Here is a 16,719-nt window from a genome sequence, read left to right on the forward strand (position 1 = left end):
TGAAAGTCTGCCTTGCTAAAAGAAAATGTTACCCATTTACTTACATGGTTATTATTTCTACACTAGGTACCTTGTTGTCTTATTCATGTTTCTGTGTGTTTGTGTGTGTGTAGTTGTTGTGGTGGTGGTTTTCTTTTTAGGGCCACACCTGTGGCATATGGAGGTTCCCAGGCTGGGGGTCTAATCAGAGCTACGGCTGCAGGCCTATACAACAGCCACAGCAATGCCAGATCTGAGCCACATCTGTGACCTACACCACAGCTCATGGCAACGCCAGATCCTTAACCCACTGAGCGAGGCCAGGAACTGAACCCTCAACCTCATGGTTCCTAGTCAGATTCATTTCCACTGCACCACGACGGGAACTCTTATATTTGTTGTTGATGATGCTACTCCCTCATTGTTTATTCTCTCTTTTGCAGTTGGACTCTGTTTTGGTTTGTTTTTTTCTCTGCAATGATTTGTAAAGTCAACATTCTATTTTCAATTTTACTAGTCATTTGTTTTAAAGGTTCTTAAAAATGTTTTTAATTTTATGCTCTTGTGTGCTTATTAAAACCCAGGATATCGGTGAATGTACAGATAAAGCACATGTGGATCTTCAGCTAAGAGTTGCTTCCTTCTCACAGAAATGTAACCTTTATCCAGGTATGGGATAATACATGTTCAGTGCTCTAATAGTGCGCGCCGGTCCCAGACAACTGGCCAGGTCTTTCGGTAGAAATTGTGCTTTGGTTCCCTGATATACCACAAAGTCTACATGACTCAAACCTTATTAGGAACACTGTGCCCCATCTCTGCCTGCTGTGCTGCAGCAGGTGCCATTGAGATGGATCTGCAAGTGGCCAGGTGGGAACGTGATAGAAGGGGAAATGTATGTTTCCTGGGCAAAGCTGGTCTTTGGGTGTTGCAGCTGATCTTCCTCAGATACAGGTTGTCCCTGTGTCAGGTGTTGTAAACTGGGGAATCTGTATCTCATTTTTTTTTTTTTTTGGCTTTTCTAGAGTCACACCCACGGCATATGAAGGTTCCCAGGCTAAGGGTCTAATCGGAGCTATAGCTGCTGGCCTACACCACAGCCACAGCAACAAGGGATCTAAGCCACGTCTGCAACCTACACCACAGCTCACGGCGACACTGGATCCTTAACCCACTGAGTGAGGCCAGGGATCAAACCCACAACCTCATGGTTCCTAGTCTGATCCATTAACCACTGAGCCACGACAGGATCTCCCATATCTTATTTTTAACTACTCAGAATAAAAATCCTTTCAGTTAAAGTTTTTTCTTGCATGTTATAATAAGGAGAAAGGGAGATGGTGCAAGTTTAAGGGCAAGTCAGTGTTTCTAATATAAAGAGTTGGCTTTTCACATACTTGGAAGATAGCTATATATATTTCATGATACGAAGCATTACTGAAGTCATAAGATTTAAAGTGTTCGCACTAGAAAATCATTCGTTTATATTAAACTCTGCTTTTGACAGTTTTCATCAAAAATGCAAAAACTTAGTGTTCCACTGTGGTGTAGTGTTAAGAATCCAACAGACTGCTGTAGGGTTGCGGGGTTCAATCCCAGCCCAGCACAGTGGGTTCAAGGATCTGGTGCTGCTGTGGCTTGTAGGTCACAGCTGCAATTCAGATTCAGTCACTGGCCCAGGAACTTCCATATGCCTCGGGTGTGGCCATAAAACAAACAAAGAAACAAAAAAACTTTAAGAAAAGTATGGCCTATGGATTGACTAATACTTTCTGATTGAAAGTTTCTCTAAACACACTTGGCTCTTAGGAGAAGAAAAGAGGAAGAACAGTAAGTTGGAAGTCTGACAGATAACCTCCACCTGCTCAGTGTGGGGCCTTGGGCTGACACACGTCGCTCAATGAATGGATGCTGGACCACGTGTGGGAAAGGTCATAGGCTAGGCTGCTCCTTAGTGCAAATGCTGATGTAAAACCTGCCTCTTTCAGGGGAGGATTTTGTACAACCACTTGTCAAGATTTGCCCTGGCTGCCCCAGAGATATACCTGTCAACAGTCCAGAGCTGGAGGAGCCTCTAAATCATTCCATCGCCAAGCTTAATGCAGAGAACAATGCAGTCTTCTATTTCAAGATTGACCTTGTGGAAAAAGCAACAGTACAGGTCTGTAGATTATGCTATAAAAATAATGATATTATAGTCTATTGTAAGTTGCTTATTAATTTTGCCACTGACCTTGGCTCTGAATCGGGAAACAGTCTACCTGGTGAATGGAATTTGGTAGATTTGAATTTCAATTCCCAACCTCACTGCACACTTGGTATGTGACCTTGGACAAGTCATTTAAAACATTTTCTCCATTTTTGATCTGTAAAAGACTAGGAAGAGGGTCAAAGAAGATTACGTATGTCAATCATTTTTCAAACTCTAAAGTGCTCTATAAGTATTAGCAACTATTACATAATTAATAAAAATCAGGACCAGGAAAAGCAAGACTTGTCTTCTGCCTTTCTAGATTCATCTCTCATTCCAAGGTCACTTAATGCCTTGGGCTCAGCCGCATCAGCCAATCATTGCCCAGACTCTTTACACACTCATTTGTTCCCCACCTGGGGTGCCATCCTTTGTACACATGTACCCTCTGGGGATTCGTCTCTCCTTTCATGCCTGTCAATAGAGGATAAGGGGTGTCCTGGTCTGGAAGTCAGGGGACCCAGTTCTGCCACAGCATCAGCACTTGAATACCAGGTGACCACGGGCAGTCATTCAGACTCACTCAGCCTTTGTGCCCCTATCTATAAAATGAATGGCTGGATTAGACAAGCCCAAATCCCTTCCAACTCCAACAGCATATGACCAATGTATTCATGCACAGATGCCTCTAAGAGAATCTCAAAACTGGCTTCCCTAAAGTGAAGCTAAGAAAAAGTAATCAAGGAGTTCCCATTGTGGCTCAGTGGGTTAAGAACATGATTTGTACCTATGAGGAGGTGGGTTCGATCCCTGGCCTCACTCAGTGGGTCATGGCATTGCTTCAAGTTGTAGCATAGGTCGCAGATGTGGCTCGGATCTGGTGTTGCTATAGCTGTGGTATAGGCCAGCAGCTGCAGCTCTGATTTGACCTCTAGCCTGGCAACTTTCACATGCCTTTCATAAGGAGCAGCCTGAAAAGGAAAAAGAAAAGAAGTCAAAATAGAACCGAACTCTTTCACAGCCACAGCAACGTGGGATCTGAGCTGCATCTGCAACCTACAACACAGTTCATGGCAACAACGGATCCTTAACTCATCGAACAAGGCCAGGGATCGAACCTGCATCCTTATGGATGCTAGTTGGGTTCTTTAACCGCTGAGCCACGACAGGAACTTCAGAACCAAACTCTTAACTGCAAACCAACGTGATCTTATAATCTATGGGAAAAAACAACAACAACAACAACAAAAAAAAAAAAACCGATGTGAAAAAGTTCATAGTTTGGCTCAGTAACTCAATTTCTAGAAATCTAAAATAGAAGGCATCTTTAAATACAATTATATTCATTGCAGCTATAATTGCAAAAGCAAAATAAAATGGTTAACTATCCAGATGATCAATAATATAGAAATGATCAGGTCATGGGTGGTATATCTGTACAATGGAATATTTAGCAGCATTTTTTTTTTCCTTTTTAGGGCCACACCCATAGCATATGGAAGTTCCCAAGCTAGGGGTCAAATCAGAGCTGTAGCTGCTGGCCACAGCCACAGCAATGCCAGATCCAAGCAATGTCTGTGACCTACACCACAGCTCACAGCAATGCTGGATCCCACTGAGTGAGGCCAGGGATGAAACCTGCATCCTCATGGATACTAGCTGGGTTTGTTTCAGCTGCACCATAATGGGAACTCTTTAAGCAGCAATTGTAAAGCATTTTTGTGAGGTGTTCTTGATCTGGAAAATGTTTGTGTTTAATGATACAGTGAAAAAAAGAGGCTGTAAAATTTAATAAACTTTTTTTCTCAATTGCATTATAAAAAGGTAGAAAAAACCACAATGAAATTAAACAAATTCCTCAGATTTTTCACAGTGGTGTCCTTTAGGTGATGGCACAAGGGACCGTTTTCATCTTCCTTGTTTTCTTTATTAGTTGTCTAGCTGGGGGGTGGGGGGGGGGGGAAAGAAGCCTAAGCAAACTGCATTTAAAAAAAAAACAAAACTGACACTTTGTCTCCAACCCAGGCCCTTATTCTTGTCCTGGATGTCACTGGCACATGGCCCACATCAGGCTTACTTGAAAGGGAAACCAATCCGTGCTATTCCTGTCTCTGTCAGCTTTTCTTCTCATTCTATATTTTTGCTTTCCTGTGAAATTCCCTTATTCCTAATGATGCAGGAACAGCCCCTAAATTATTACATGTCAAAGGATTGCTGTCAGGAGAGAACCACTCATTCTCAAATATAAATATCCAGTCCACTTAGTCGCGGTACTCCCTATAGGTTAGCTAATTAGCAATCTAGAAAGGGTGTGTGTTAACACTAAAGGATGCCAGGGGAACCACCTTAGGTTAGGCTGTGAATTGAAGGGAAGTGACATCCCTTCAGTTGCCAAATCAGCCTGTAATATTGTGAAAATTTCAAATTTATTTTTAAGAGATGAATCTTTACTAATTTTTTTCATTTAAAGAGAGCAGTTTGGGAGTTCCCGTCATGGCTCAGTGATTAACGAACCTGACTAGTATCCATGAGGATGAGGGTTCGATCCCTGGCCTTGTTCAGTGGGTTAAGGATCCAATGTTGCCATGAGCTGTGGTGCAGATCGCAGATGCGGCTCAGCGTTGCTGTGGCTGTGGCGTAGGCTGGCAGCTGTAGCTCCGATTCAACCCCTAGCCTGGGAACTTCCATATGCCTCGAGTGCAGACCTCAAAAGAAAAAAGAAAGCTGGCTCAATGGAAGAGGCCAATTTATTGGATATCAACTTACCATAAGGAATTTGCAAAAGCCCGTCTTGAAATGACCAGTCTGCCAAATGGCTAGATTTGTTTTACAGTGTTAGTCTTGGCTTTGCATTCATAGTCCTATTTGGATGCGCGTCCATTCTAAGTTGGTTTCAAAGTTCAGATACCAAACATTTCTTAATCCTTTGTTTTCATGTGGGAATGATTGCACCTTCTGTCATACATGGTTTATTTGACCCTGTCCTTACTGCCACTCTCTCCACTGCTGTCAGTTCCTTCCTGCTGCTCAGATGAATACTTGAATGATCTGTCTGTGCATGTTCAGATTTTTTGCTTTGACGAAGTCCTAGAAATGCCAAGGAACACTTAGATGTCCAGGACTTTTTATTTTTTTTATTTTTAATTTTGTATTATAGTTGATTTACAATGCTCTGTCAATTTCTACTGTACAGAAATTTCTCACATTATCCTCCATCATGCTCCATTACAAGTAACTAGATATAGTTCTGTGCTATACAGCAGGATCTCATTGTTTATCCACTCCAAATGCAATCGTTTGCATCTACTAACCCCAGACTCCCAGTCCATCCCCCTCCCTCCCCTCCCCCCTTCACAACCACAAGTCTGTTCTCCATGTCTGTGAGTTTGTTTCTTTTCTGTAGATAGGTTCATTTGTGCCATATATTAGATTCCAGATATAAATAATATCATATGGAATTTGTCTTTCTCTTTCTGACTTACTTCACTTAATATGAGAGTCTCTAGTTCCATCCATGTTGCTGAAAATGGCATTATTTTGTTCTTTTTTATGGCTGAGTAGTATTCTGCTGGGTTATATGTACCACATCTTTTTAATCCATTCACTTGTTGATGGACATTGAGGTTGTTTCCATGTCTTGGCTACTATGAATAGTGCTGCAATGAGCATAGGGGTTCATGTATCTTTTTCAATGAAAGTTTTGTCCAGATACATGTCCAGGAGTGGGATTGTTAAATCATATGGTAGTTCTGTATTTAGTTTTCTGAGGTATCCCCATTCTGTTTTCCATAGTGGTTGTACCAATTTACATTCCCAGCAACAGTGTAGGAGGTCCCCTTTTCTCTACACCCTCTCCAGCATTTGTTATTTGTTATTTGTAGACTTACTAATGATGGCCATTCTAACCAGTGTGAAGTGGTACCTCATTGTAGTTTTGATTTGCATTTCTCTAAGAACTAGTGGTGGTGAGCATTTTTTCATGTGACTGTAGACCATCTTTATGTCTTCTTTGGAGAAATGTCTATTTTGGTCTTCTGCCCATTTTTCAATTGGGTTGTTTGTTTGTTTTTTGCTGTTGAGTTGTATGAACTGTTTGTAAATTTAAAGATTAAGCCCTTGTCAGTCGCATCATTTGAAACTATTTTCTCCCATTCTGTAGGTTGTCTTTTTTTTTTTTTTTCATGGTTTCCTTTGCTATGTAAAAGCTTGTAAGTTTGATTAGGTCCCACTGGTTTATTTTTGTTTTTATTTCTATTGCTCTGGGCAACTGACCTAAGAAAACATTTGTACGGCTGAGGTCGGAGAATGTTTTGCCTACATTATCTTCTAGGAGTACTACGGTGTCTTGTCTTTTGTTGAAGTCTTTAAGACATTTTGAGTTTATTTTTGTGCATAACAGCATATGGAAATTTCCAGGCTAAGGGTCAAATCAAAGCTACAGCTGCTGGCCTATACCACAGCCACAGAAAAGCCAGTTCCAAGCCACGTCTTCAACCTATACTGCAGCTCACATCAGTGCCTGATCCTTATCCACTGAGCTAGGGCAGGGATGGAACCTGCATCCCCATGGATACTAATTGGGTTCTTAACCCACAATGGGAATTCCTTTTACCTTTTTTTAAGATTAATGAACATTTTAACTTTTTCTCTGGAAGATCTGTTCATGTCCTTTGTCTTTTTTTTTTTTTTAGTTTTGGGCTTCATATATGTAAAAATATTGACCCTACATCATATTTTCTCGTTCACCTTTTTACTTCTAATTGTGTCCTCACATGCAAAGAGAGTGAGCACTAGTCTCTTTCTTCTTATAAGGACACAAGTCCTATCAGGGGGCCTCATCCCAAAGCCCCACCTCCTAATACCGTCACCTTGGAGGTTAGGGCTTCAATATATGAATTTGGGAGGGATACACTCCGTCCATAACAGACACACAGACTCTTAAATCCTAGAATGAAATACTGAATAACTTGGCCTGGAAATTGGGCTACATCAACTAACTTTTTAATTTATGTATATACCTTAAAAACATTAAGTGGATTTTTTGAGGGTATAAAGGATGTAAGGCTTTAAAAAAAATGCTTGGGATTTTGTTGAAGTCCATGTTTTTTGTTTTTGTTTCTTCTCTTTAGGGCTGCACCTCAGCATGTGGAAGTTCCCAAGCTAGGGGTCAAATTGGAGCTGCAGCTGCCACCTTACACCACAGCCACAGCCACAGCAATACCAGATCCAAGCCACATCTGCAGCCTGTGCCACAGCTTGAGCCAATACTGGATCCTTAACCCACTGAGCAAGACAGGAATCAAACCCACATCTTCATGGACACACTAGTCGGGTTCTTAACCTGCTGAGCCACAACAGGAACTCTGAAGTTAGTGCATTTTAAAATACACAGTGACTTTTTAAGTAAATAAAATGTGCCTCTTCTAGACAAAAAAAATAGGCCAAAAAATTTTAATAAAAGATAACATTATATAATGATTAAAACTGTTGCTAGGGATTAAAATAGTTTCTTAATATAAAAAAAAACCTAGAAGAATCAAGTAGAAATCCAAGTAAGTTTCCTAATCACATAATTTAGTCCAAATAAGATTCCTAATCACATAATTTCCATAGCGGTGCTAATTCAGTATTTCTCTGATTCAAGGTTTGACAGAACTATAAGGTATGTTGAAAGAAAATGTTTGGGTTTATTCTTTCTACTCTTCTTCCATCTTATTATGACTTGAGTCCTTGAATTCCCAGTGAATTTTGCAGCTGCTAAACAATAAAACTCAGAAAAACATAAAAATAAAAATTATAGCCCACTTTTCTCTTCCCATTTAGAAAAGGAAATAAGACCAACCAACAGCCAAGTATTTACAGGCAAGCAACTAAAGTTTTGTTGTCAAACATTTGTACCTTTGGGGTGTAACTAATTTGGTCAGCATGTAATTAAAATTTCAATATTTTCCCATAAAAGTCCCTATGATAAGATGTATGATTTATTATATAATATTAATTCAGCTCCTACTTTGTGCCAATTGATTTTCCAGGTGGTGGCTGGAAAAAAATATTCTATTGTGTTCACGGCCAGGGAAACCACATGTTCCAAGCAAAGTAATGAAGAGTTGACAGAAAGTTGTGAGATCAAGAAACCTGGTGTGAGTAGTAATTCAACTGTCTACTTACTCCCTGGAAAACTATTTGATGTTTTTCACTTGTTTGTGCATCTCATGAATAACACTGTTTTCTCTTTTGGATTCTGTTTTCCTGGATAGCAAATTCTAAAGTGTAATGCTTCTGTTTACGTGGTACCTTGGGAGAAAAAAATCTACCCTACTGTCAAATGTCAATTACTTGGACAGGTATGTTTCTAATTATAGTTGGCTTGGGTCAATTTTGTTCATTCTGAAAAGTCATACTTTGTGGTTGAAAGTGAATCACTATTTGAGTGAATTGGGCAGACTATCTTTTTTTTTTGGGCGGGGGGCGTGCTTTTTAGGGCCTCACTCACAGCATATGGAAGTTCCCAGGCCAGGGGTTGAACTGGACCTGCAGCTGCTGGCCTACACCACAGCCATAGCAACACCAGATCTGAGCCACGTCTACAGCCATCACCACAGCTCATGGCAACGCTGGATCCTTTAACCCACTGTGCAAGGCCAGGGATTGAACCTGCATCCTCATGGATTCTAGTCAGGTTCATTACCACTGAGCCATGATGGAAACTCCTGACTATCTTTTTAAAATGGGGAGAACTCTCTCATTTCTGTGCTGATCTCTCTCTTTCTGGCTAAAAAGGTGAGCAGCAGTCCTCTTCATCCCTTCTCAGACAGTGTCAGAGCCCCATGGTTCAGTAGGCTCTCTTAGTTCCAACTGTGGAGAGCTAACTAGCTGTGACCTCCAGGTGGCCCAAGGCTATCTGCTTACATCCAAGAGGTCTGGGAATGAAATACATGTCTCAGACCCCACCCTACATCTCTTGACTGAAAGAAGTTGCATTTTAACAGGATCCCCAGGAGAGTTACACCCACATTCAAGTTTCAGAAGCATTAGTTTGCATCATTTAAAAAAAAAAAAATCTAAAAGAGGAGTTTCCGCTGTGGTAGTTAGTGATCTGGCCTCTTTCTGTCCAGGCACCAGTTCCATCCCTGGCCCGCTGCAGTGGGTTAAGGATCCAGCATTGCTGCAGCTGTGGTGTAGGTCATAGTTCTGGTTCAGATTCGATCCCTGGCCCAGGAACCTCCATATGCCATGGAGCAGCCAAAAAAAGAAGGAAAAAAAAGAGAGGAGTTCCCGTCATAGCTTATCGGAAATGCATCTGACTAGCATCTATGAGAACGCAGGTTTGATCCCTGGCCTCCCTCAGTGGGTTAATGATCCGGCATTGACATGAGCTGCGGTGTAGGTCGCAGATGTGCTTGGATCCCACATTGCTCTGGCTGTGGAGTAGGCTGGAAGCTACAGCTCCAATTTGACCCCTGGCCTGAAAACCTCCATATGCCTCAGGTGCCCTAAAAAGACAAAAAAAAAAAAAAAAAAGAAAGAAAGAAAGAAAGAAAGAAAGAAAGAAAGAAAGAAAGAAAGAAAGCAAGCAAGCAAGCAAGCAAGCAAAGGAAAAAATCTTAAAAGAACCTGTGGAGCCAAGAAATACTTTCCCCATTGCCACAGTAAAAATTACAAAGATGCGGAGTTCCCGTCGTGACTCAGTGGTTAATGAATCAGACTAGGAACCATGAGGTTGCGGGTTCGATCCCTGGCCTCGATCAGTGGGTTAAGGATCCGGCATTGCTGTGAGCTATGGCATAAGTCACAGATGTGGCTAGGATCCCACGTTGCTGTGGCTCTGGCATCAGCCAGCGGCTACAGCTCCTATTAGACCCCTAGCCTGAGAACCTCCATATGCCAGGGGAGCGGCCCTAGAAAAGGCAAAAAGACAAAAAAAAAAAAATTCAAAGATGCTAAAGTTCTAGAGTGAAGAATAACTTTATCAAGTGCTTCTGCCATCCCAGGCACTGTACTGAGGACTTGACAATTATTTTCCTCTTGACAACTCTATGAGGCAGGTGCTGTATTACTCCTATTTTATAAATGAGCAAAGTGAAGCTAGTGGTGCTCGGATTCAAATCCAGGGTCGAATCAGAACCCACTCTTTTCACCATGATGCTGATAACTAGTGGGATCTGGCTTGCTTGACTTCGAAGACCATGTTTTTTGCATGAACAAACACGGTCTCCAACCATCATGTTCTTGCAGATAGTGAAAGTGTAGGTAGAAATAATCCCCAGATCCATATCTTAAATGCAAGCTACATCTGCTCCCTTTGTTCTGATTTAGATATTTGCTGTGTGTAGGTATGTATATAGTCTAACAAAACATTGTTCAGGAGTTCCCGTCATGGCTCAGTGGTTAACGAATCCGACTAGGAACAATGAGATTGCGGGTTCGATCCCTGGCCTCGCTTAGTGGGTTAAGGATCCAGTGTTGCTGTGAGCTGTGGTGTAGGTCGCAGACGTGGCTCAGATCTGGCGTTTCTTTGGCTCTGGCTTAGGCTGGCAGCTACAGCTTTGATTAGACCCCTAGCCTGGGAACCTCCATATGCCGCAGGAGCGCCCCTAGAAAAGACCAAAAAACAAACAAATGAACAAAAAAAACCCACTATTCAAAGGCTGTGTTTCAAGCTTATGAAGATATCTTAATGTGTTTCAGCTCAACAGAGTGATTGTGGATATATGTGACCTGTATATTTTGTTCATAAAACTAGTTACGGCCTCTTTGGATAAAAGCAGTAATTGTGCTAAGAGAAATAGCATTAATTAACAAATAATGTGCCATGGCTTCACATAATCATAGGTTTAGAAAGTACCTTAGGGATTACATAGTTGATCACCCAATTTTTCCAGATAAAGAATCAACTCTTCAATTTAGAGTATTTTTAAGACCAAGAATCAATATCCACAAATCATAAAATCAGTCAAAAGAGGAAAAATATTATTCATCCTCATCCTTTCCAGAATATTAATATACTACTTAAAATCTGATCAAGACATTCCCCATTGTAAACTGAGATAGCATTGCCAGATCCCCATCCTTCCTTCATCAATAGTGTGGTTTTCACAGTAATGCATTCATCTTAATATTTCCTATTTAGACCTCACTGATGAAAAGGCCTCCAGGTTTTTCACCTTTCCGATCAGTACAAGTGGAGAAAACTAAAGAAGGAGTAACTGTAAGTCTACCCCACTCTTCCATGGCACCTATACAAGACGAAGAGCAGGATTCAGGAAAAGAACAAAGACCCGCTCATGGGCATGACTGGGGCCATGGAAAGCCAATAAAGCCTGGCCTCGGCCATGGCCATAAATATAAGCATGGCCAAGGCCATGGGCACCATAGGGGTCATGGTCTTGGCCATGGACATCAAAAGCAACATGGCCTTGGCCATGGACATTCAAGGGGACATGGGCTAGCTCATGGACATGAGCATGGTCATGGCCATGAAAAACATAAAAATAAAGGAAAAAACAATGGAAAGCACAATGGTTGGAAAAAAGAGCATTTGTCAAGTTCTCATGAAGATTGTACTACATCTTCTGCACAGACACAAGAGAAGACAGAAGGGCCAACACCCCTTCCTTCCCTAGCCCAGCCAGGTGTAGCCGTTACCATCCCTGACTTTCAGGACTCAGATCTCATTGCCACTGTGATGCTTTCTACAGCACCACCTCCCACAGAGAGTGATGATGATTGGATCCCTGACATCAAGATAGAGACAAATAGCCTTTCATTTAAACCCATCTCGGATTTTCCAGAAACAACTTCCCCCAAATGTCCTGGACGCCCCTGGAAGCCAGTTAATGGAGTGAATCCAACTGTGGAAATGAAAGAACTCCATGATTTCAGTCTCTCTGATGCTTTTTATTAATTTATGCAACCATGGATATTTCTTTAACATTTCCCTATCCCCTCTCCCAATGTCCAAATATCCTGATATAATGCAACAAAGACCATGAACATTCAGAACAGCCTAGAAACGGTGAGACTCCCCAATCAACATCAATCTCTATGGATAACACATAAAATTGTGTAGAATTCTAAGTCCCTTCTGGGTCTCCTTCCCAAGTTTTCTTAACTAGCATAGAAAATGGATAAACTCATGTGACTTGTGGCTTACCGCAGTTTGCTTTTCTGATAATGGATGTGTACCTTGAAACGTACGTCATCAATTTTCATACAAAGATTCTTGACATTTTGAATAAATTGTAGCATCTGGTCCCTGAACATATGTGAATATAAGGGAAGCCAAGAGACTGAATGCTGAGCTTCTTAATGGGGAAAAAATAATTAAAAAAAACCCTCCAGAGGTCAAAGATAGACAAGAGAGAAATGTTGGCCAAAGGGAGGACAGGAAAGATAAATTGACTTTCTGTTTCCAAAATGGGCTGGCTATATTAAAGAGTTACTCCCATTTGGCAAATCTATTCTGATAATTCTTTTTCTAGGTGAGAGTGTTTCTTATATATTAGTAATTTCTGCTTACTCATTAACTATGCTTTGCAACAGGGCTTTCAAATAGGAGTTTTCTGTTTGTTTATTTGTTGCCTAGGCTAGATTGAGTAACTCTTAGTTTTTAGCAGCTCTGAGTTTACTGATAAGGCTGGGAAGCAGAGGAAGTACTATAAAGACAGGGCTGCTTAAGGAAACCCTGTTCTGTGATTGATAAGGGAATATCACGACATGTGATGCAAAATTGGTTGAGAAATTTTTTCTGAGAAATTGCTCTCTGCCCTCCTTTTATAATCTCTTTATTTTTTTCTGCTACAATATTAAAGAGTACTTAACTTAGCAAAAGAGAATAATATGATATCTGTGAGGGAGGCATATATTTTATAACCCTTGCTGTGCTTTTGCCTAGGGAAACAAGATAGGGCTTTAGACAGCTACACTCGCCTGCAGATGCATGTTATCACTGCTGCTTCAATTTATCAGATGCCCTGGAACCTCTAAGTTTTGGTTTCACTTCAAATATTACCTGTACTTTCAAATAAAGAAACAATGATGTCAGAAAAAAGTCTCATCCTGTCAACTGGTGGTTTCACTTGTCTCCTTTTGAATAATACCCTCAGATTAATGGAGTTTTACTATACTTACAGAGGCACCTAAGGTCCTGCGAGTACAAGGGCCAGCAGCAGGAGGCAGGGGCAGAGCTGGTACCTGAGAGTGAGGTCAATTGACCTGTGGGCAGAATCTCCATGCCTGGCACAGTAGCCCCGACAACCTCTGTCAGCAGCCCTGCGTGGAAGGACGAGAAGATGGGATAGAATTTAAATAGAGAAGAATTTTATTTTATCACTCGGTGGCTGGGTGAAATAAAGTTCCATCTTGATATTCTCCCTCCTGGTTAATTCACAGTGGTCTGCAGCAAAGTCGAGCTGATCAGAGAGGGCTAGAGCTCTGCCCTGGAGGCTCACAGCACAACTCTGGGGCACTCTTGCTAACCCAGGTAGGGTCTCTTAGGTGAGGCTTCCCCTCCACCAAGACCTCATCATGGGTGCCCATCAAGGGTTGGTGGGTCATGTTTCTACCATCAATCTAAGGACTCTCTCTCCCTTCCCTTCTTCCTTCTCCTCCTGATTCCCAGACCAAAGCTGAGAGTAATTGTCTTGTTTTATCACTATTTTTTATGATCCAGATAATTACCAAAAAAGAAAAAAAAATATTTTGTTAATATGATATCTACCAACATCTCATTGTGAGAAAAATCTCTAGTCTCAAAAAAGTTCAAAGAAGGAGTTCCCTGGTAGCTTAGCAGGTTAAGGATCTAGCATTGTCCCTGCTGTGGTACAGGTTCCATCCCTAGCCCAGGAACTTCCACAAGCTGTGGTCTCAGCCAAAAAAAAAATTAAAATTATCTTTTGATCAGGGTAAAGGATAAAATTAAAAGAAGCTGAATAAACACATTTACTGACTGCTCCTTTTGGTGTGTAACTTAATCCTCACAACCACTGTTAGGTCCCCCCTTTCTTTTACAATGAGGAAACCATAGCTCACGGAGCCCTGCCCAGGATCACAAAGTTAATATGTGACGGAGAAGGTATTCAGACTCAGACCTTTTGAACTCTACTACACCATGTTATCATGAGGCTTTATTATCAATGTTGGCATTACAGAAAAACACATCAAGATAATTTCTGCTTCTGAGATGATTATTTTGTTCCTCCCAAACCCTTATGAAACACCTCATTGTGGCAGGTGCTGAGTCCTGCCCACAGTAAACTAGAATGGAAGCAAGCACTAGCTATTTACCAAATGAGTCAGTTCTGAGAAAAGGAGAAATATATTATTTTTTAAAACATTGCATTTTTTTTTTTCTTTTTAGGGCACCTGCAGCATATGGAAGTTCCCACGCTAGGGGTCAAATTGGAATTATAGCTGCCGGCCACAGCAGTGCAGGATCCAAGCCACGTCTGCTACCTATAACACAGCTCATGGCAATGCCAAATCCCTAACCCGTTGAGCAAGGCCAGGATGGAACCTGCATGCTCATGGATACCACTTGGATTCATTTCTGCAACGGGACACTCCTAAATATTGAATTTTTATTTCAAGCATCCCACTCCATTGTGGTCTAGATTGAAGAGAAACTCAGTAAAGAGAAAACTATCCAATCATTTTAAAGAATTACAGAATAAGATGAAGAAGCCATCAAAAAGATGATAGAAATTGACATCAGCATCCTTTTTGTCAGTCTTAGTTTATTTATTTTTGGGTGCTCAGTGGCATGTGGAAGTTCCTGGGCCAAGGATTGAACCCACACCACAGCAGTGACTCAAGACACTGCAGTGACAACACTGGATCCTTAACCCACTGCACCATAAGGGAACTCCTGTCAGTCTTAGTTTAAATACCTGCAGGCTTATCCCATCTCGGGGGCGCTCAGGTGTTCAGAGCATGTGTGTGGTGAGCAAGTGCTTCTTCTTGTCTTCAGTCGATTCATGTTCACGTAAGTCAGACTATGGGAACCTCAAGGCAAATGAAGAGAAATAAATGTTAAGACATAAATGCTTTCCCCTGAAGAGCTTACAATCACATGGGGAAGTCAACATGAAAGCCTGTGGAAGACATTTAATCCAAGCATGATCACGTGTGGGGCAGGGAACCTGAGCAATGTGACAGGAGGATGGTGAAGAGGTGGGGGACCAACATGGGAAGATAAAGGGAAGCCCAAATGGGAGTGGAGACTGAAATAGACAGTAGAGGACCTTTTACATTTATTGGGCTAAAACATGCTAAAAGAGGGTTCGAGACCCATTATTCTGAAGATTCTGGAAAGCACCGATTGTATGAGACAAGCCCGGACTCAGCCTCCCCAGTTTTTTACGTGACTCCCCTTCCCACTACGAACCATGTGGACCTACAGCGATAGGAGACCCACCAGATGACAGCCTTCTGCTGATTTTTTTCCTTTTTTTTTGTTGTTTTGCTTTTTAGGGCCGCACCCACAGCAGATGGAAGTTCCCAGACTAGGGGTCGAATCGGAGCTGCAGCTGGTGGCCTACACGACAGCCACAGCGATGCAGGAACCAAGCTGCTTCTGCAACCTACACCACAGCTCACAGCAATTCCAGATCCTTAACCCACTTAGCAAGGCCAGGGAGCAAACCCGCATCCTCATCGGTCCTAGTTGGGTTCGTTAACCACTGAGCCCTCTGGCAGTTGGACGTGTTGTCCAGATTCCCCTAAAAGCTCGGACTTTCCCAAAGCACCAATGCGTGAGGAAGGCTAATTTGTAACTTCTCCCTGATCCTCCAACTCCTTTGCCCTGGGTCTTACTTCCCTAGCTCTTCCCACAACAGCGGTGGAAAGTCTAATTTCTAAAGTAAATCCCTTGTACCGTAATCCTCATAGTAGCTCTGCTTCCCTGAGCAAATCTTGACTGACACACAGCCTTTTCCCTCCTATCATTTTTCATTAGACAAACACATTCCTCTGGTTTTGAATGCAGAGCCTAGCCCAGCAAGGCAGCTGCCTTTGAGCATCTCCTAGGAAACGAGTAAAGGCTGTTCGTGCCCTAAGGAGATCAGTTTAGTGGGGAACACAGACATATAAAAATGTAAATTAGCATAAGCAGGTAGCAGTCTGCTTAAGGGGTAGTGAGAGCAGGAAGGAAGAGTCGAGTTTAAGAGGCTGTAAGCAAGCTGAGATGCCTCATGCAGAATCATATTCCCAGGGCCCAGGCACGGCACCTTAAAGAAAACTAGTATTCAATCAACATTTCTTGAACTAAACTGAACTTGTACGTGGCACACAGTTAAGCCCCAAGAATGCGGCATTGAACAAGACAATATTCTTGCCTATTCTTAGCTTACAATCTAGTGCAGTGGTTCACAAACATAAGCATGCACTAGAACCTCCTGGAAGGCTTATCAAAACCGGATGGCTGGGGCCCACTTCCAGACTTTCTCATTCCGTAGATCTGTGATGGGGCCATAGAATTTGAGTTTCTAACAGGTTCCCAAGAGAAGCTGGTGCCACTGGCCCAGGTACCACTCTTTCAGAACCGCTGGTAT

The 16,719-nt window shown here is 41.9% G+C and overlaps 1 protein-coding gene across 3 annotated transcripts in view; it reads left to right on the forward strand.

The window, feature by feature from the left end:
• Positions 1 to 13,537, forward strand: part of KNG1 (kininogen 1) — a 34,129-nt gene extending 20,592 nt beyond the window's left edge. The window contains exons 6-11 of one of the 3 annotated variants that reach the window (XM_047788530.1): positions 564 to 648; positions 1,968 to 2,140; positions 8,203 to 8,310; positions 8,428 to 8,514; positions 11,301 to 11,378; positions 13,303 to 13,537. In XM_047788530.1, coding sequence (XP_047644486.1) covers positions 564 to 648; positions 1,968 to 2,140; positions 8,203 to 8,310; positions 8,428 to 8,514; positions 11,301 to 11,378; positions 13,303 to 13,383 — 612 coding nt within the window. In that variant the 3' untranslated portion in view covers positions 13,384 to 13,537. Of the gene's footprint in view, positions 1 to 563; positions 649 to 1,967; positions 2,141 to 8,202; positions 8,311 to 8,427; positions 8,515 to 11,300; positions 13,227 to 13,302 lie in introns of those variants that run through there. The other 2 variants (XM_047788535.1, XM_047788523.1) reach the window with 2 other exon arrangements.
• The last annotated feature ends 3,182 nt before the right edge of the window (positions 13,538 to 16,719 follow it).

This window comes from Phacochoerus africanus, chromosome 1, assembly GCF_016906955.1.
Source record: "Phacochoerus africanus isolate WHEZ1 chromosome 1, ROS_Pafr_v1, whole genome shotgun sequence".
NCBI classification, from domain to species: domain Eukaryota; kingdom Metazoa; phylum Chordata; class Mammalia; order Artiodactyla; family Suidae; genus Phacochoerus; species Phacochoerus africanus.